General features: G+C 41.8%; 1 protein-coding gene across 5 annotated transcripts in view; it reads left to right on the forward strand.

The window, feature by feature from the left end:
• Positions 1–5,276: 5,276 nt before the first annotated feature.
• The window catches only part of PPP1R21 (protein phosphatase 1 regulatory subunit 21), a 31,905-nt gene continuing 19,021 nt past the window's right edge, over positions 5,277–18,160 (forward strand). The window contains exons 1-9 of one of the 5 annotated variants that reach the window (XM_079329572.1): positions 6,989–7,065; positions 7,350–7,464; positions 8,097–8,165; positions 8,558–8,704; positions 10,482–10,583; positions 11,252–11,416; positions 11,517–11,575; positions 13,925–14,019; positions 16,231–16,283. In XM_079329572.1, the coding sequence (XP_079185698.1) occupies positions 7,420–7,464; positions 8,097–8,165; positions 8,558–8,704; positions 10,482–10,583; positions 11,252–11,416; positions 11,517–11,575; positions 13,925–14,019; positions 16,231–16,283 (735 nt within the window). In that variant the 5' untranslated portion in view covers positions 6,989–7,065; positions 7,350–7,419. The other 4 variants (XM_079329570.1, XM_079329573.1, XM_079329571.1 and 1 more) reach the window with 4 other exon arrangements.

Here is an 18,160-nt window from a genome sequence, read left to right on the forward strand (position 1 = left end):
TTTGATTAATTACTACCTGCCCCTGTAAGTGCACTCAAGTTCACTGCTACCTTCTTAATGTGATGCCTCAGCTGAGAAAATGCTGCTGTAACTGGTCAGTATCATAACAAAAGAAAACTGCACAAGCCCTTCCTCCCACTGAATGCAGTAATATTTTAAAAATACATTATTAATATTTTAAATGCTAACATTGTTAATCTCAACCTCATAATCCCACCTAGGATTCTTCCTCCCCCATTGTTAGGGTTTAAAGCTGACACAATGTTGCTCCTCATGCTGTCTCTTCTTCCCAGTTCATACTCATCTGCAAAGACAAACCTGTCCCTGCCAAGGAACCCTTTTTTCAGCAGGATACTCTCCCGTTGCCTTTTAATCCTCCCTTCCACCACTCCAAGTTCCCATTCCCATCACTGGGCTCATGCTGCCCAAAAATCTGTTTATGGTTTTCTCCTTCTGCATGGTGTGTTGTGCCTTCTCCCTGTGCTGTCAGTGAGGAGCCCTGCCCCACATCTCCTCTATCCCTCTTCTTTTTCCATCCCAGTCATTACACATCAAAGACTTGGCTTTAGCTCATTCCCAAAGTCAAAATTCTTCCCAGAGGCACCAAGATCCTTTTAAAAATAATAACAAAAAATAGATAATGAACAAGAACAGTTCTAATTAAAATGGTAAACTCCTGGTAGATGTCCCAGCTGTCTCCTTTCTCTGCTCATGTGTCCATCTCTGGAGAGAAGATAAACCCACAACATCTTCACTGCTGTAACAGCTCCAGGTTTGTGGATGTTCCTTGCAGGGGTAAGTCAGGACTTCTTTCCAAGGTTAGCAAATCTGTATCACAAATGGGGTACATGAGAAAGCATCCACTCCATAATCCTCACAATGCTCCTCTTCCATTATTTCTTTCTCTATGAAGTCAGGCAATTTGTCTCTTGGGATTTAATGTATATTGCTTTTCTTTTTCCTTATCCAGCAAACATGTAAGATTATGGAATCTCAGTCTGGGCAGTTCTAGCCAGGCTGAGGTTTCTCAGATATGTCCCCTGCAAGTGTGAAGAAAAGCAAGAAACAAGGCTGTAGAAGATGTACAAACCTTCAACAAAAGATAGCAGAGCTAGGGAAAAGGTTTCATTTCTCTGAAGTGGGGGGAAATCCTAAATTAAAAAAAAAAAAACAAACCAAAAAGTAAAACCCAAACTTTTGGAGCTAAGTTCTGCTGTTTTATGGAACAAATATCAGTGAGGATTTGCTGTGGAGGGACAGCAGTTTCTGCTGTTGCACCCAAAGCTGGTATGTGTTGTACCCACACAGAACGTGAGCTGCAAAGTTCATCTCTGACTTATCACAGGCAGCTGCCTGCTCAGTTTTTCCATCTTCTTGTCCTCAGCAATTTCTTTCTGTACAAAGGCACCGCTCCCCTGGCCATGCACACACCCTATAGATGACTCAAGCTGTTTAACCTATGGGCTGAGAAGGGACATGAAAGAGAGAGAGAGACTTGTTCTCATTTATATTTTTCAATGCTATGGAAACACTGAAATTAGGATAACGAATAGAATAATAATGAAACTGGTCCATGAGGCGCATTATCTATACATACTTAACATATTATTTTTTTTTTACTAGCCTTTTTTTATCAGAGCAATGGGGTTTTTATGAGGTGAAAGGTTATTTGTAACAAGCAGTTTGTTACAGTCACCATGAGAAATAACGAGCGTGCACTGTGAGCACACATCCTGCTGTTCAGACTTGCCGTTGCTACGATAACAGAAACAAAACACCAGTTTCGGGTGTTCGCAGCTTCCGAGGATGTGGTCTGTGTGCTGCCTGTGATAGTCTGATGACTGAAGATGGCTCTCTTCCAATAATTTTTGAATTTTTTCTGTCTCTTAGAAACCCTTTTGTTGTGAGTACTTGTGAGGACATATGTGATGACAATGAAGTTTATTTTCCCAAAGCACAAAAAACATCCTCGATAATTTGAAATATGTTCTTTGTTTATTTCTTTACCTTCACCTATTCTTGGAGTCTGTGAGTACAAGTTCTGATTAATCAGACCGAGGGGAAGACACAATTTGAGCAGGAAGAGAGGGCAAATGAACTTGAAAATAGGCTGTTTTTGAAACAATCACTGTAATTCTTAAATAAATTAGTTGTCTTGAGACAGCACCTAGAATTCAACACTCATTGTACCAGCTGCTGAGCACAGACACAAGGGAAGGACAGCCTCTGTAACACTGTCTATCCTTTGCTATCTGTTCTCCCTCCATGGAAACAAAAATGTCCTGAGTGTTAGGAGGGATTCCTTTGCTCCACAGGTCACATCTGAGCCTGCATGAAGCTCTGCTGCCATAACCTGTATTTACATTCCCGTGGGTGTGTTACAGAAGGCAGTATTTTGGGGGTCCTGAGGCCACCACCCCTCGCTGCTTGGCATTCCACTTCCATGAGCTCTCTCACTCCAAACTTCTGGCACGAAGTTGCAATGACTGAGTCAGTGCTGTGGCAGCCTCATGACACCACACTGTGGTGACACATCCTTGGGGCTGCAGTGCTGGGACAGCCCTGCTCTCCAGGGACAGGTGAGAATTGAGGATTAGGCAAGGAAACAGAACAATGAAGATATTTTTTTTCACAGCTGATGTTTGGGGAAGTTACATTTGCAGCTGTCATGGCAAATCAAAAGGATGAATCTGAGAATTCAGATTCGAGAGATTGAAAAAAAAACCCAATCAACAAACAAGCTAACTTGTGTCACCCATGTTTTTTGGAAATTTACTGAAGCTGTTTGCCAAGAACCACCATGGGATAACTGGTAAATTACAGTGTTGTATATTCCTGACTATAGGGACTCTGGGATCCATGGGAAACTGGGAAAGAGACAATACCACTTTAAAACACAAGAGGCTGGCCTGATGCTTAAATACACTGAAGCAGGGCTGTTCTGATGAGCCTAAAAATCCTGCAGCCAGCTCTCAGCTTTAAAGCAGTAAACCACCCAGATTTTACTTGCTCCTTGCACTTGTTCCAAGCAATTGGCATTGCCTCCTATGATAAATGAGGTGATGTACACTTGGGCCTTGCCACTCTGGGTGGATGGAGGTGAATAAATTCTGTGCTCTTCCACTCTGAGTGCTTGCAGCACAGTCAGGAACACTGCTGTTGTCAGTGGGGAAGCAATTCATCCTGCCACAACTAGGCACTGTAATTCCCTGAGCTCTGTTCTCCAGCTTTCAGCTGTGAAACCTCTCTGCCAGCATGCACTGCACCAGAAAGAAGGGAAAACTGCACCACAAAAGCATCTTTGAAGGCAGCACAAACCCAGGAGTACTTGCAAAGTGTGTGCAAAGTATTTCAGGGTAACATTTCAATGAAAGGCACATTCTAGAAAATGCAAACCTAGAAGTACAGGTTGGAGTCAAATGTAAAGGATGTAAATAACTTTCCTATACAAAATTTAATGCACTGACATATAAGGATATACCATGGAAGGCGTGCTGCTCTTAACCCTGATGTGCAGCAATTGCAATCTCCATTTGTTTTGCTAGAGAACTTCTGCAGGGGATGCAAAATGGAGTGGAAAGAGAAGTGCATCTGCTCTAATAGTTAAAAATTAGAGCATCCTTATTTCTTATTCTAGGATTGCTGTTTAAGCTCTTCTGGTCAAGCAGAACATCAGCAAGATCATTTGGATGAATGATGACAGTGCGTGTTTTGCCTATCTCCCCTTTCATGCTTCCTAAAAATGCACAATGCTGTTGTTGGCAATAGGGATCAGCAACATGTCCTCCAACATTAAGACTTCCTGTGGAAACACAAACATGTTTACTATTTGGGGCTTGCCAACTCCACTACTGTGATAAGCAAAAGAACAACACACACACACACACACACCATCAAAGCCTCAAGAATAAGGAAAATGTTATCTTCCATTATGGGCACCTTCTATCCAATCCTTAAGGGGAGCAAAGACAAAAAGAGGTAACAAAACAATTATTTATCACCTTTACCCACTACTGAGGAACAGCTATGAAGACACTGTGCTGAAATCAAGTAGGAAAAAAATGATGCCATGGAAATGGAACAAAAGTAATAATTTGTGGCTACATCTCTATCCTAGGCCAGGAAACCCTTAACCTGCAAATTGCTCAGCATATACTGGTGAAGTCTCATCACATTTTTATCTTATTACTCTTCCTTACACGTCTTTTCAGTCATGTTCAGAAACAAAATTCTGCATTGGCTGAGTACCTGGCAGGACCAAATACACCTTTTGTGGTGTTTTCAGTTTCTGCTTGAAGTGCGCTGGTGGTGTATACATGTCTAAATGTTTGGCCAGCCTGAGGATAAAGAAGCAAATAGGAGATAAGTAGCAGAGCAGTCTCTATAGGAGGCTGGTTGTTGGAGAAGCTCAAAGTGGCTCTGAAACTGAGACCTATACACGGGAGAGAGGAGAGCAGAGAAGGGACCTCAGGGGAACACTGGGTGACCAGAATCACGAAATCACAGAGTTTTTAGGGTTGGAATGAAATAATCCATTCCAACCCCTTGCAGGGTGGGGTCACCTGGAGCAGGTGACACGGGAGCGTGTCCAGGTGGGTTTGAATGTCTCCAGGGAGGGAGAGTCCTGAACCTCCCTGGGCAGCTGTGCCAGTGCTCTGCCACCCTCAGTGTCAAATCCTTCCTCACGCTGAGGCGGAACTTCTTTTGTTTCAGTTTCTGGCCAGTGCTCCTTGTGCTGTCACTGGGCACCACTGACAAGAGCCTGGCAGGGTGCCCGTGTGCAGTGGACACACTCGGTATCTCCTGCACGGAGGGTAGAGGGCAGGAGGCTGAAGGGAGATCCGAGCGCCGGCACTGACACCCGCTGCGAGCCGCGGGAAGCGACGGAACCGCCTGGTCTTTTATTGAGCTCCCTGTGGGCCCGCAAACACCCGCGGCTGCCTCAGTTTCTGAGGGTATCGCGAGTGCCGGGGCTCCCTCTAGCGACAGCGCTGCCCGGCCGGGAAGCCGCGGCGCCGACGGGGGCACGGTGCCCAGGCAGCGATGGCGCCGGAGCTCGCCGCCTCCCCAGTCGCGATTGTCACGACATGAGCCCCCAGCCCGCTCCCGGGCGAAGCTTTCTGGGCGGGGCGGCGCTCCGTAGCCCGCGCGCGGCCCCGCAGCCGTTGCCATGGCAATGGACAGCGAGCCCCCGGCCGGTGTCACGTCACCGGCTCCCGAGCCCCGCCCCCCTCCCGGCGCCATCTTGGAAATTGCGTCAAGATGGTGGCGCCGGCGGCTTAAAGCTCCGCCCCTCCGCATCGCCCATGGCGTGGTTACGTCATCGCGTTCCCACCGCCCTGAACCCGGAAGTGCGTCTTCCCATTGGAGGGCGTGCGGGGCAGGCGGGAGCGCCCGAGCCCGGCCGAGCTGAGCCGAGCTGAGCCGAGCTGAGCCGAGCCGAGCCGAGCCGAGCCGAGCCGGCGGGGCGGAGATGGCGGCGGCGGCGGAGCTGCAGGGGAAGTACCAGAAGCTGGCCCAGGAGTACTCCAAGGTACCGGGCACCAGCGCCCATCTGCCGCCCCCCGGGGCCCGCAGCCCTGGCGCCGCGGGTAGCGCCCAGTGCTGGGCCCGGGGGATGGGGCGAGGCAGCCTCGGGGGCGCGGGAGGCGCGGGGTGCCGGCTGTGCTGTGCTGGATCAGAGGGGCCCCCATCTGAGCACATCCTGAGCACAGACCAGCTGAGCTGTCCTGGGGAAGCGAAACTGGAGTGTTGTGCCTCGTTCCCCGGTTGGGCTTGAGGCTCGGTGGCTGTGGCATTGCCGAGGTCCCGGTGGCCCCTCACCGTGTGAGCTCGCCCGCCGGGCTCGGCGGGGACAGCGGTGCTTGCAGTGTCGTGGAACTGAGCAGGACGCTTGCTTCCACTCTTGCCTCCTGCCTCTCTTCTGCCCGAGGTGCCTTTGCATCCCGTCTCTGGTGCTGGGCTTGCAGAGATGTGTAGCCCATAGTGGAGAATGCCTTCCCTTTCCAAGGTGCCTGAGATGACTTCTGAAACAGTGGAGCCTTGCTTAATACAGAGCCCTTCATGCTTTCTTCTTCACTAAAAGAAAAAGGAGACTCTTGATGTTCAGTGCAGAGTGCTTCAACAGCCTTGGGGAAGAAGGGCAGCCCTTCGATTTTGTGTAGCCCCACAGCAACAACTGGCACAAGGCACCTGTCTGTATTTGACACTTCTCCCAGCTTACAGTCCTAAATGTCTTTAAATACTCTTCTCCTTAGAATTGTTATAAAAAACACCGTGTATAGCATCTGAATTGTCCATAGATGGATGTCTTTTTAATGCTTCCACAAAAGAATTTAAGGAAGTTTAATTTACTTTGTAGCTTTGTAGGTCACGGAGTTCTCATCTTGTTTTATACAGAGGCTCTGTTATTCCTTGCAGATAAATAGTGGCTGAGGATAAGATAATGGAGGGATTTTGGTGCTTGATTACTGAATGAGCATTGGAAATGTGGACTCCCAACTATAGCTTCCAGGAGTTCCATCTGCTGGATCTTTTCTTTTAGTACCATGGTGTCCAGAAGCTTTCTTTGAGCTTCACCATGCACTTCTCAGCCTGTGGCATTTCCTTTCTCCTTTGCAGGAACTATTTTCCCATTTCTCCTGCAGTGCAGTTCATTGTGGGACTCCCCTTTGCAGAACCCTCTCCTCCTTGTTGTTGGCTGCTTGTTGTGTGCAGGTGGAAATGGAGAGTAGCCCTGGAGTAGCCTGGTCACTTAATGGTGCTGTGAAAGCCATGGAGAGAGGTGGACAAGAGTTTAACAGATTCCAGCAGTGCTGGCAGAGGTCCCAGCCAAAGGATTGCTTTTCCTCTTGATTCACAGACCAGTCCAGAAGAAGGATGAGAAGAGACTCTGAAAACACACAAGTTGAAGCTTCTGGCTCTCTCATGAAGGAAATAGTCAAAGCAGATTTGTGACAGCATGTGTGGGTCAGACTTCAGGGGTCTCTGGGTGCAGCAGGGCTGAGCTGCTGCATTCTCTGAGCCTGGTGTGTTCCTGCAGTAGTAGCTGTGGCACAAAGACAGGTGTGTAAAACTGCTGCTCCTTCTTGCTAGGGAAACCCTGTGCTTGGAAGTTTTTCTGTGGTGCACTGGGAAGTTTCTTGTCTTGCTTTTGTGATGCCTGAGCAGCACAGTGGGAATACTGCAGGGGAAACAGCTTAGCAATGACTTCTGACCTTTCAAATACACTCGGTCATCACACTGAAACAGTGAGCCACTGCTGTTTTACACTGAATCTTGCCTTTTATGCACCTGCCAGAGGTATTCCCAAGCACTGTACAAACCCTTTTAATTTATATCTGCAACAGCTGGACTCACACATGTCAAAGGAGCACAAACTGCCTTTGAAGAAACCAGGATTCAAGCAGTTTTCAAGGAATGGGAAGATGGAACTGTCAGTATCTTCATTGCTGCAGGGTAGAGGTACTCTGTGAAGTGACTGGGAAGTAGATTTCTTGAGTATCACTTTTCACTGCAGTGATTTTAGCTCAGATTTTGGGTAGTGTACAAGTAAGGCTTAGAGGGCTTTTCCTTCTATGCTTTTTATGCCTTTTTGTGTCAGTCTGTTCTTTCTGGATCATCTTCTGCCAGAGTTAAACTCCTCTTGAGTTGATACAGATTTTGACTTCGTGAGTCCTGCTTGTGTTCTAGAACTGGTTATAGACAGTTTTGAGGAGAAGAGGGGAGAGACAGAAGTAGCCCTGAACATGACCAAGAACTTCATTAGTCAGGGAAGAGGTTGCAACTTTTTCCAAATTTCTTCCTATTTCTTCAAATCTTAACTATGTGTAAGTAACTGTCTTCAAGGGTATTTATTAAGAATTCTGTTCTATTTGACCAAAATGTTCAGGTGGTAAACTTATTTCTTCCTTGCCAAGTCAAGATATGAAATGAATCCTTTTTTTCAACCTGATACCACTGCTGAAGAGAATACTTGGAAAAGCATTCCCACCTGGTACTCTCCTGAGAGAATATGATGCTTTGTGCACTTTCTGATGAATGGCTTTTATTCATTCTGTTGTCTTGCATACTTACTGACATCTCTTGTTTTTCAGCTTCGTGCTCAGAACCAAGTCCTGAAAAAAGGAGTTGTAGATGAGCAAGCAAACTCTGCCTCACTGAAGGTAATCTCTAAAAACTGTTCATGTCAGGTGTACTCAGTTGTGACAAAATAAGTATATAGGGATACTTTTTACTGAAAAGTAATGTCAATAAAAGAATGAAGAAGGAACTTGATTTTAATAAAAGAATTTCTGTTTTGCAGCTAACCTGTTCTCTGTAAGTGCTGAGTTTGTAAAAGGGGAAGGTTGCTTCTTGATTATCTTAAAGAATTAAATAGCTACTTGGGTATGATCTGTGGTCAGCTTAAGGAAGTGAAATAGATTTTTTTAGTTTAGAAATGATACTTTTTGTCTCTTCAGTGTTTAAAAAGTGAATGAATTTACTAATTTGTACTTGCTTATAATGTGTAAAAATAAGTGTGAAAATTTAAAATTTAATTATTTTTGGCATTCAGGAGCAACTGAAGATGAAGGATCAATCACTGAGGAAACTGCAACAAGAAATGGATAGCTTGACCTTTCGAAATCAGCAACTTGCCAAGCGGGTGGAACTGCTTCAAGATGAACTTGCATTAAGTGAAGCTCGGGGCAAAAAGAACAAAGTATGTGCTGAAGGCAAGAAATACTTGCTTAGCAGATGTCTGCTCCTCACCTGTCAAAGCCTTATCCTGATTTTTAGCAGTAGGTATTTTGTGTCAAGGGTTGAGTCAAATGTTCTTGTCAGAACTTGTGTTATTTTACCTGATGTTAGTGAAAATACCCATAAAACAGGAATTTATATATATATATAATACATGCTATGTGGTTCTCCAGTCTTCTAGTCTGTCAGCTGATTGATGCTGAATTGCTGTCTTCTTTTATGGATATTTATTGAGTGTTCAGACAACTGGGAAATACTTTGGAGCTCTGTGATTAGTCAGCTGCTATGCAGAAAGCTGCTCACTCCTCGTTTCCCATCCCCATCTCTTTCCTTTATAATTTTGATGTTGGTAGTTAACTCTTCAGCATGTGATCATAGCTTTTCTATGTGAATCTTGTCAAATGCTTTGAAATGAAAATTTTTAGCTTTTATTCTTTCTGTTACTTCAAAATGACAGAATGATTTCAACACTGATCTTTCTCTGCCAAGTATCATACTCTAAGACCAACTGTGCCTTCTGTAGGTAGCATCACAATTCCAGGGGTAGTGTGCTTGGACTTAAGTAATTCTCAAGTGTGTCTTTCTGCTTTCCTCATGAGGAAACCCCTCTTAATTACTGCTGTCTTTTCTTCTTGGTGCTGTCTTTTCTCAATGTGCTGTAGTTATTAATACTGGCTTTAAAGAAATCATTGAATTGATTAGTAAAATGATCATCGTCCTTGCTTTTCCCCTAAACTCTTGCCCACTTTTTTTGCTGTCCAGTTCCTTGACAAGCATAGTGCTTCTAACTGCATTATTCATGCACCACAGTAGATTTTTCTTTCAAATGCAGTTTGACCCTTCTTTTATTTCAAATTCTCTAAGTTGCTGTTTTGCTAGCCATGTTTTCAAATTTTGAAGGTTATTGGCCTGTCTTTAGTAGCTTTGCAAGCAATTCCACTGAGTTTCTTTCCTGTTCATCTGTTAAAATGCACAGCTTCAGTTCCCTGATCTGTGTCAGAGTGCATTCCTTTTAGAAGGAGCAGAACATGTGCTCACATCTCAGGTGGAGTTCACAGGCTGGCATCAAAGAGAGAGGTGGCTTATCTGCCCTACATACCCCTAGTTCTTCAAGTTTGGTATTGAGTTTAAATTCAAAAAGGCTTCCCTGTGTTTGGAGATGGTAATACCTTTCTTCTGCATTGTGGTGTATGGGATTCACTGGTGGTCTGAGTCTTTTGGATTAAATGAGTGAAAAATGAGGAAACAGTTGGCAGAGAGATGTGTGGTTGATGGTCAGGGAAGATCCTGTGGTTGCCATGGCACCTTGTGCTACAGCCTGCTGAGAGCAATCTTGCTAACACCTGCACCCTTGCTGGGACAGGTGTGCCTTAAACACAGCTGCCAAACCATCTGAGCCTGGGTGTGGAGGGTTTTGGTAACTGACTGCAGGGGATCATGCTGGATTCCAGTGAATTCAGGTGGGCTGCTGCCCATCCAAGTCACTGATTCCCTGTGTGTGTGGATGGGACACCTGAGTGAGGGCTTTCCCTTGGCAGTGTTGCACCACTGTAGGGTCACAAGGGTGTGCAGGAAAGTGTGCTGCTTGAGGCTGGTGCTGTGTGCAATATTCACACCTTTTGATGTATCAGTCAGTGTCAGCAGGACATCTGCTGCTGTGCCCCTTTGGGAATTACCTGTGGGAACTGCTCTCACAAACCTGGGACTTGGAGATAATGAGTGCATTTTGTCTCTGCTAGAAAAGTGTAGAACCCTCATCTCAGCTGAGTCAAGAACAGAAAAGTGTCTTCAATGAAGATCTTCAGAAGAAAATAGAAGAGAATGAACGATTGCATATACTTGTGAGTGAAATTTTGTTTTGCCTTTATTTTTGGTTCAGAAAACTGGTGATGCAAACAAAGATATGGAAAGTAAAGTGCTGTCTGAAAACTGGTGGGTTTAGAATATTGTATGCAAAGCAGTAGATTAGATCAGATTGGCTTGTAAAGGTGTTCACTAGGGAAATAAAGTATTTTGACCTTGGATTTATAAGACAATGTGTAGAATCACATAACATGTGTTTTCTCATTTAGATTTTTAACTTTTGGTGACAGCTGCCCTACTGAAAATAGCCTGATACTAGATGGAAATTTCTTATTAGTTCATTAACTGTTTCAGAATTACTCTAAAGTTTAAAATGTTTTCTGCAAGCTGCCATAATTAAGTCAGGAATCCACCAAATTGGAATACCACTTCAGAAAACTTGAGAAAAACCTTTTGGCTCAAGTTCAGTTTTTCGTGTATCTGCTTTTAGTCAGCAGTATATTTAAAGAGTGCTTAGTACTGCAAAACTTCTTCCCTTCTTATTAAAGTACTTTGTTCCTGAATCTTTTCTCTGTAAATAAAATAAAATTTCTCCTTGTCTGAGAACTGGTAATTGCTGTTAACCTAATGAAATTGGAGTCACTTAAAGGACTGGTTTCATTAGTAAACTGAAGCTTTTTTAAGAGCTTTGCTTTTCTTCCTGTAGTTCTTTGAAGCAGATGAGCAGCACAAACGTTTAGAAGCAGAGCTGAGGAGCAGACTGGAGGTTTTGGAAATGGATGCTGCCCAGCACCAAGCTGTGGTGGACAGCTTAACCAAGAAATACACAGAGACCATAGAAAAGCTGCAGAATGATAAAGCCAAATTAGAAGTAAGGAGTTTTTCCTCTTGCTTGCAAGTTTGAAAAGTTTTGAAATGCAATGTTTTGCTGTGTCAGCACTTACATTGTGAGATTATCTTCTTGCATAAAGATCAAGTCTCAGACACTAGAAAGAGAAGCCAAGGACTGTAGGCTTCGAACTGAAGAATGGTAAGTGTCTTTATTTCATTAATGAAAATTTCATTGATGTAAAGAAATAATTGCTGCTATGAAACATTAACTGACTTATTTTTAAGGAATAATAGCTTTTTAAAAAGGGGTTTAATTATAAGACTTGACTTAAAACTATATTATCATGAAGACAAGTGTGAACAGCACAGGTCAAAGCCCCCTTTTCCTTTGCTATGTGTGGAACTAGACAATTCCACAATTTCTGCTTTCAGTAAGAGTAGTTTTGTCTCCAAGCTTTTTGAATAGCAGTGATGTTGATGAAAGCTTAAAGAATTTATTTGTAATGGAAAACCATAGAAAGCAAAAACTTGTATGAAACAAAGATATGTGAGTTTGTAAAAACTGCTTCTAAGAACAAAGTTTGAGTAACATGCTGAGAGAACTGACTCAAAAGAGTTTCAAAAAATCTCTCTCCACTGCAAAAGCTGCTTGAGCAATTGTTTTGGCATCAGGCATAATGTTCTCAGCTAGAATGTTTGAATGTTTTTATAAAATAATTATATTGCTACTTTTGGACTATTTTCATTGTCTTGAAGACAAGTTGTAGAAAATGTGAAGTTGAGGACCGTGGGCCAAATCAAATTAGGGTGCATTTCTCTGAAGTTTAAGCTGCATTTTTTAGAAGATACATGTGCAGTATAGAATGATTAAGATGTGTAGTGAATGATCAGATGCAGAGTTCCTTCTTTCACATGTTAACCCTGAAGTGTGTATTTTAATTATGTTGGTAGATGTGAAGATACTTGAATCAAATAGCTCCCCTAATATAAGTCAGGGTTTCACCAAAAATGACTTGGAAAAGAGGATGAAAGCTGTGTTTGGCTGCTGTTTGCTTTCTTTGTGGTGTTTGAAAAACTGTAGTCTTAATCTGCTACTATTCAGTTTAGGCTTTGTCTATCATGTTCCATGGTGACTGGATAATTGATGTCGTTGCAAAAAGTTGTCCCTGCTATATTCAGTTATACTATATTAAGTTTTTAAAAGTAATAAAGCCTGACACTTTATTTTAAACACTGAAATCACTGTCTGTTGAACACATGGCAGGATGTGTCTCTGGGAATACTGCCCCTCTGTTTTCCCTGCTTTGTCAGGGGAAGGGATCCATTTGTTTCTGACACCCACACTTTACTCAGAAAAGCAGAGGATGTGAGATGAGACAGCCTGCATGCTTTGAAAATTAAAGGGCAGAATGTAAGGCAAAACATGTCAGACTACTTGTTTGTCAGTCCTCTACAGTATGAAAGGGAAATACCAGTAATTTGCAATTTGTCTTGGAGTTCATTTTCTGTCATGCTCAATGCTACTGCTGTAGCTGCTGTACAGTTTCTATGCAATTTTGGAGATGCTCTCCAAGAAAAATATTTGTTAATGTGCATGAGCTACCTATTGGCCAGTTCCTTCATATCTTCCTTGTCTATTTTGGATTATTTTGCTTTGTTAGACCTGATAAGTTTCTGTGCATCAAATGTTGTAAGAAAGGAAAAAGAGCTGTCACTTTGACATCTTCCACCCTCTACTATATGTGCAGGAGTTCTAGATGTCAAATGGGAAGCAAAAGAGTGAAGAATTTGGGGGCCTAAGCTGGGTAAGGTGTGGAAGGTCTGAATCAGTAATGAAGTGTTCTTTGACATATGTATATAATGCTGGAATATATTACTGTTAATTTCAGGAATCTATTCTCATTATATTAGTAGTCTTGATTACTTTGGTTCACATGTATATACACAGTCAAATGCAAGCAAAGAAAACTTAGAGAAAAATCACTTGAGAATGTATCAGAAACATAATTGTCAAGTCTTGCCAGAACAGGCAGTATCATAGTAGTGTTTAAATATGGGGTTTTGAAAAGCCTTTGAGGTATCTCAAATAGTGATGTGACATAGTTATTTGAATTATTGACAGCTCATTACCTGCTTATTGGAAAACTGCATTGGATGCATAGTGACAAATTTTACCTTCCCATCCAAATTCTAGCAGAAAAGAATGCCTTCATATAGCTTATATAATAGTTTTACAGTAGGAAAATAAAGTGGATTTTAACTCTGAAGTAAATGAAGCTTCTCAAGAATGGAATTTAGGATTTACAAGTTTATGGTAACTTTTGCTGCTTTGGTTAGGCATTAGGATTTGGTGTTGTGTTAAATATGAAATAAAGGAGGACAAATGACTCCCACTGCATTATTTCTATCTGAAGTCTAGAAGGAGACAGATACCTATACACTCAAGGGGTGCTTATAGTGACATATGATGTTGGTGATACAGATGAAATTTTAAAGGTTTACAATGTGTGTGTGTGTGTGGTTTTTCGTTTGTCTCTCTGTTATTTAGCCAGCAACAGCTAAAGAATCTTCAAGCAGCTTTGGGCAGTAGACTGGAAGAATCTCTATGCATAATTAATGAAAAAGTACCTTTTAATGACACAAGTACGTATGCATTGGTCTGGGTATTGGTTTGATTTTTTTGGGGTATCCATCTGGAGGGAGAATTAAAATGTATTAGCTGTAAGAAATGTTGGACATCTGAACAGACAATTGGAGTTAACTGTAGTAAGTATTCCTGATACTTGTCATGGTCTTCTTCAGTAGTTCTAAAGTAGCAAGTTTTTATATACATAATGAAAATGGAAACTTTTGCAGGCTCCTAAGTGATTTGCCACTTGCCTTGCTTAGTTTTGACACATTATTGTAAACAGTGAAGGAACATGGTCAGTTTAATGGCTGCTCTGTAATGACTGGTTACTCATCTCATGGAGTATTGTTTTTGGCAGAGCTGCAGTATATTAAGGTGGGAGAAAACTGGTGGCTGCAGAGATATTTTATCAATAATGGTCTGCACTTACTACTAGTGGGGAGTTTGTCAGGGTGTCTCATTGATCAGAAAACAGAGTACTTCTTACTTGAAGCTGTCTCAGACATGTTCATCTCTTCATGAGAGAAAAAAAGCTCTGTGAACCTTAAGAAATGTTTTTCTGCTTCCTTTCCAACTGCTGCTAGATGAGCTGAAGTGCAGAGGATGCCCTGGAGTTAGCAGTGCTCAGCCTTTGCATGGCTTTGGTACAAGTGTGGGTTAGTATGTGCTGGGTCAGTGCTGTGCCCTGTGTGCTTTCCTGAATAGCTGAACACAAGGCACAGGCACTGCCTGGGCTCTCTTGGACCCTTCAAGGCTAGGAGGACCTGAGTAGTGGAAAAGCTGAAAGTAGTAAAGAAGGAGCAGAGAAGTGAAAACAGGCTTTCTTGTATATTGCATTGGTAGCTTTTGCATTTTTCATTCAGTTTAAAAGCTGATGACAATGTTTTAAGTAGCCTTAGTTGTCTAAAAGCTGATCTGGCAGGTGCTGCAGGGGTGAGTGTTCCAAGCTCTCAGCTGGTTTGGCAATCCAGTGAGTCTTGGCTTAGGAACACCAGATAATCATCTCTCTAGGAAATGTTGACTCCCATACAGCACATTACACTTAAGTGTGGTGCCTTGAATTGGTATCCTTTTCACTTCTCTCACTTTGCCTGGCATCTGCTGCCTATTTCTACTTCTCTGCCTTCTTTAGCTTGCATTTTTTTATAGATGGTTCCCATTGTAGCAAGAATTTTGCTAAAATAATTTATCTGCTCACTCAGCTACCATGGAATAAGGCCTCTGCTTGTGTAGTAGAAAACACTGCAAACAGAGAACATCTCTTTAGTGACAGAACAATAAAAGTCAGGAGATGTTTGTTTGCTGTGGATTCCAGCTGTCTTCCTATAGACACTGTAGTTGGCTTCAAGTGTAACTAGCAGCTAATTTCAGTAACAATCAAATGACTGCTAAGCCTGATTTCCAGAGCAGAAAAAGTTTTCTGAAGCATTTAGTTAGAAGTAGGATCCAATAATTTTGGACAAGGTTTTTATCCTCTAAATGTAACTACCTCTTCCCATGTGTTAATAGCCAAATGTGAATGGCACAAAAGAAACAAGAGACTGTACATTTCCTTTGTGAGCAAATTTTAATCTGGTTGTGGTTCAACTGAATTGAGAATGGATGTGATCCCTTTTAAATCTCTAAGACTTTGTAAGCTGTTCTCTAAGTATAAATAGCCCTCTGCCCCTCTAATTGTGGCTGCTTGTAACTGAATAACCATTCTAGTTACTTCATGACTGGAGAAGAATGCTGAAATACATGAAGAGTACATCTTAGTCTAAATTGTCAACATATTAAGTATATCCAGGAGCTTTGAAAAGCATTGAAACCATTCAAAAATATATTAGTCTTACTTGGCCCCTCCTTGGAATTTAATTGAAATATAAAAATCTTGAATTCTTTAAGTGTGATTTCTTTTGAAATATTTTTTTACTTTTGTTTGTGATGAATATTGTTCTTTGGGCAAGAATAGTCTACTCTTATCTTTCAAATTCAGGGTTTTCAGATGATTAAATTTGACTTTAAGTCTGAGGCAAGTATTGAACTGCTTTCCCTCCACTTAATCACAGACACCCTTAAGTGAGGATATTTAGGCCTACCTTGTTTGTATCTCTTTAGTTAATACTGCTTACTTAATAACCTGTAATATCCCTGCAATTTTTTTTATCAGTATTTACCAAAAAATATATCTTAAAACTCTCCACAATTCAAACAGTGCATATAACTCAATTTTTGTCCTGTAGGGTCTTCTCGATACAATGCTCTGAATGTACCATTGCACAACAGAAGGAATCAGGTAACTGTTTCTTGTGGTTTCATGTGACTCTGTGCAACTTTCTACACAGATACTGAAATTAAACCAGTCATTTTAGTACCTGAAATGGCAGAAGATCACCTGTCCACTACTGTGGTGATATTCTGAGGGCATTTCTGCCCACTGAGCCTTTACACTTTCCAGGAAGTTGTGTATATTGTTATGTCAAGGAGTCTTATTAAAGTTGCATGAAATATTCTTTTATTTGGTTAACCTTCAGTAAGCTAGTAGTTGGAACATTTCATTTTTAAAGTTGATTAAAATTATAGTAGTTCAGAAGTCTTTAGTTAAAAAAAGGTAGTTTGGTATCCTAAATTCCTTTTCTCTCAAATTGAGCTTCTTCAGTCACATCACTTGAGCTCCAGAGAATGTATGTATTTATAAACTGCACACTGGTGTGTGCACTAGAATGCCCTTTTAGTTAACATCACTTGTCACCAGTCACAACCCTTTCAAGGAATAAATCATATCACTTTGACACCTCTGCATGGTTCATTTGTATTTTGTGGGATGTTCCTGCTGAAGCACCTCTTACTTGCAGCAAAATAACCCTTGTATTTTTAAACATTTCTAGGAAAAAGTTTCTGTTCACTACTGTAATTTAATGAGATTCCTTGTGTATGTTGATTTTATTCAGTATTCAGAAATGAGCATTGGTTTTCTGTGAATGGCTGAATATTTTAAGGGTTTTTACAACAGCAAATCAGAAACCTGATGCAATCAAAATTCTCCTGTGTTGCTACCACTGGGGTTGGGCTCTACAGCACTGTGGGTGTTTTTCTGTTTCCTTGTGTGTCTCAAGCAGTCAAGTTAGTGCATTTAGATGCTGCTGCAGGAAGATTTAAAACAGTTCCTTTCTCCATTCTTCAGAAGTGCCTGTAAAGAGACCTTTTTCCTAATGGCTGCTGTGAGATCAAGTGACCTGCTGTTCAGTTTTGTGATGGAAATAGACTTAAATTTCAGGTGCTGCTGCTGAGTTCCAAGAAAACTCTGAATGACTGAATGGAGACTTTCTCCTTTTACTGTTTTCTGCTAGCACTATGTTAGGCAGCTGCAATGCTTCAAGATCTGCAGTCTTGAAAATGTTCCAGGCCAGATTTTTATGACTGGCTTTGACAGTGGAGGCATAATGTTGGTGTATTAGCACAGACTGCATTGTAAAGGACAGCAAAACAGTAATAGTGTCTGTTTCCCTTCCTTGAATGGCTAATTAACATCCACAAACAGAGTATGATGACTGTTTTAATTATTTGCCACCATCCCAGATCCATAATCAAGATTGACCTGATTTAACAGTCCATTGAAGCATTGAGAGTATGTCTCTGAAGGATAAGTTATTCTTGGCTGAAATGTCACTATAAAATTATTCTCTTCTCATAAACCCCAGCAGAGAATAATTTTTTTCTCTCTTGAATTTATGTTCCATTCTGGATTATACCTTCCTGCTTTACTAAAGCCACAGAACAGCCTTACTCATGAGCAGCAGCTGAGTTCTGTCCAGGAGAATAAGAATTGAGTGTTCTTGGTTAGGGAAGCAGTCACCTTTAATTCTGGGAGAAAACATCATTGGACTTTTACTAATTAAATTGAGGTTTCCTTGCAACCTGGTGTTGAACTGCTGTCAGCAATTAATCTGTTGTTCTTTGGAAATTTCAGACATGGTTTCTGTAATTGTGCTGACCTCTTAAATGTTTTTGTGGCTTGCAAGTTTGAAAAATGCAGCAGAGGCAAACCATCACCAGTTGTGTGAAATGAAAAGATACTTTGTTGTCAAAGACCAGTGTGCCCTTCTGAGTGGCATTTTAGGCTGAATTAGTAACAAGAAAGAAATTACTGATAATGATTTTTTTTTCTATCAA

This window comes from Erithacus rubecula, assembly GCF_903797595.1.
Source record: "Erithacus rubecula genome assembly, chromosome: 2".
Lineage (NCBI taxonomy): Eukaryota > Metazoa > Chordata > Aves > Passeriformes > Muscicapidae > Erithacus > Erithacus rubecula.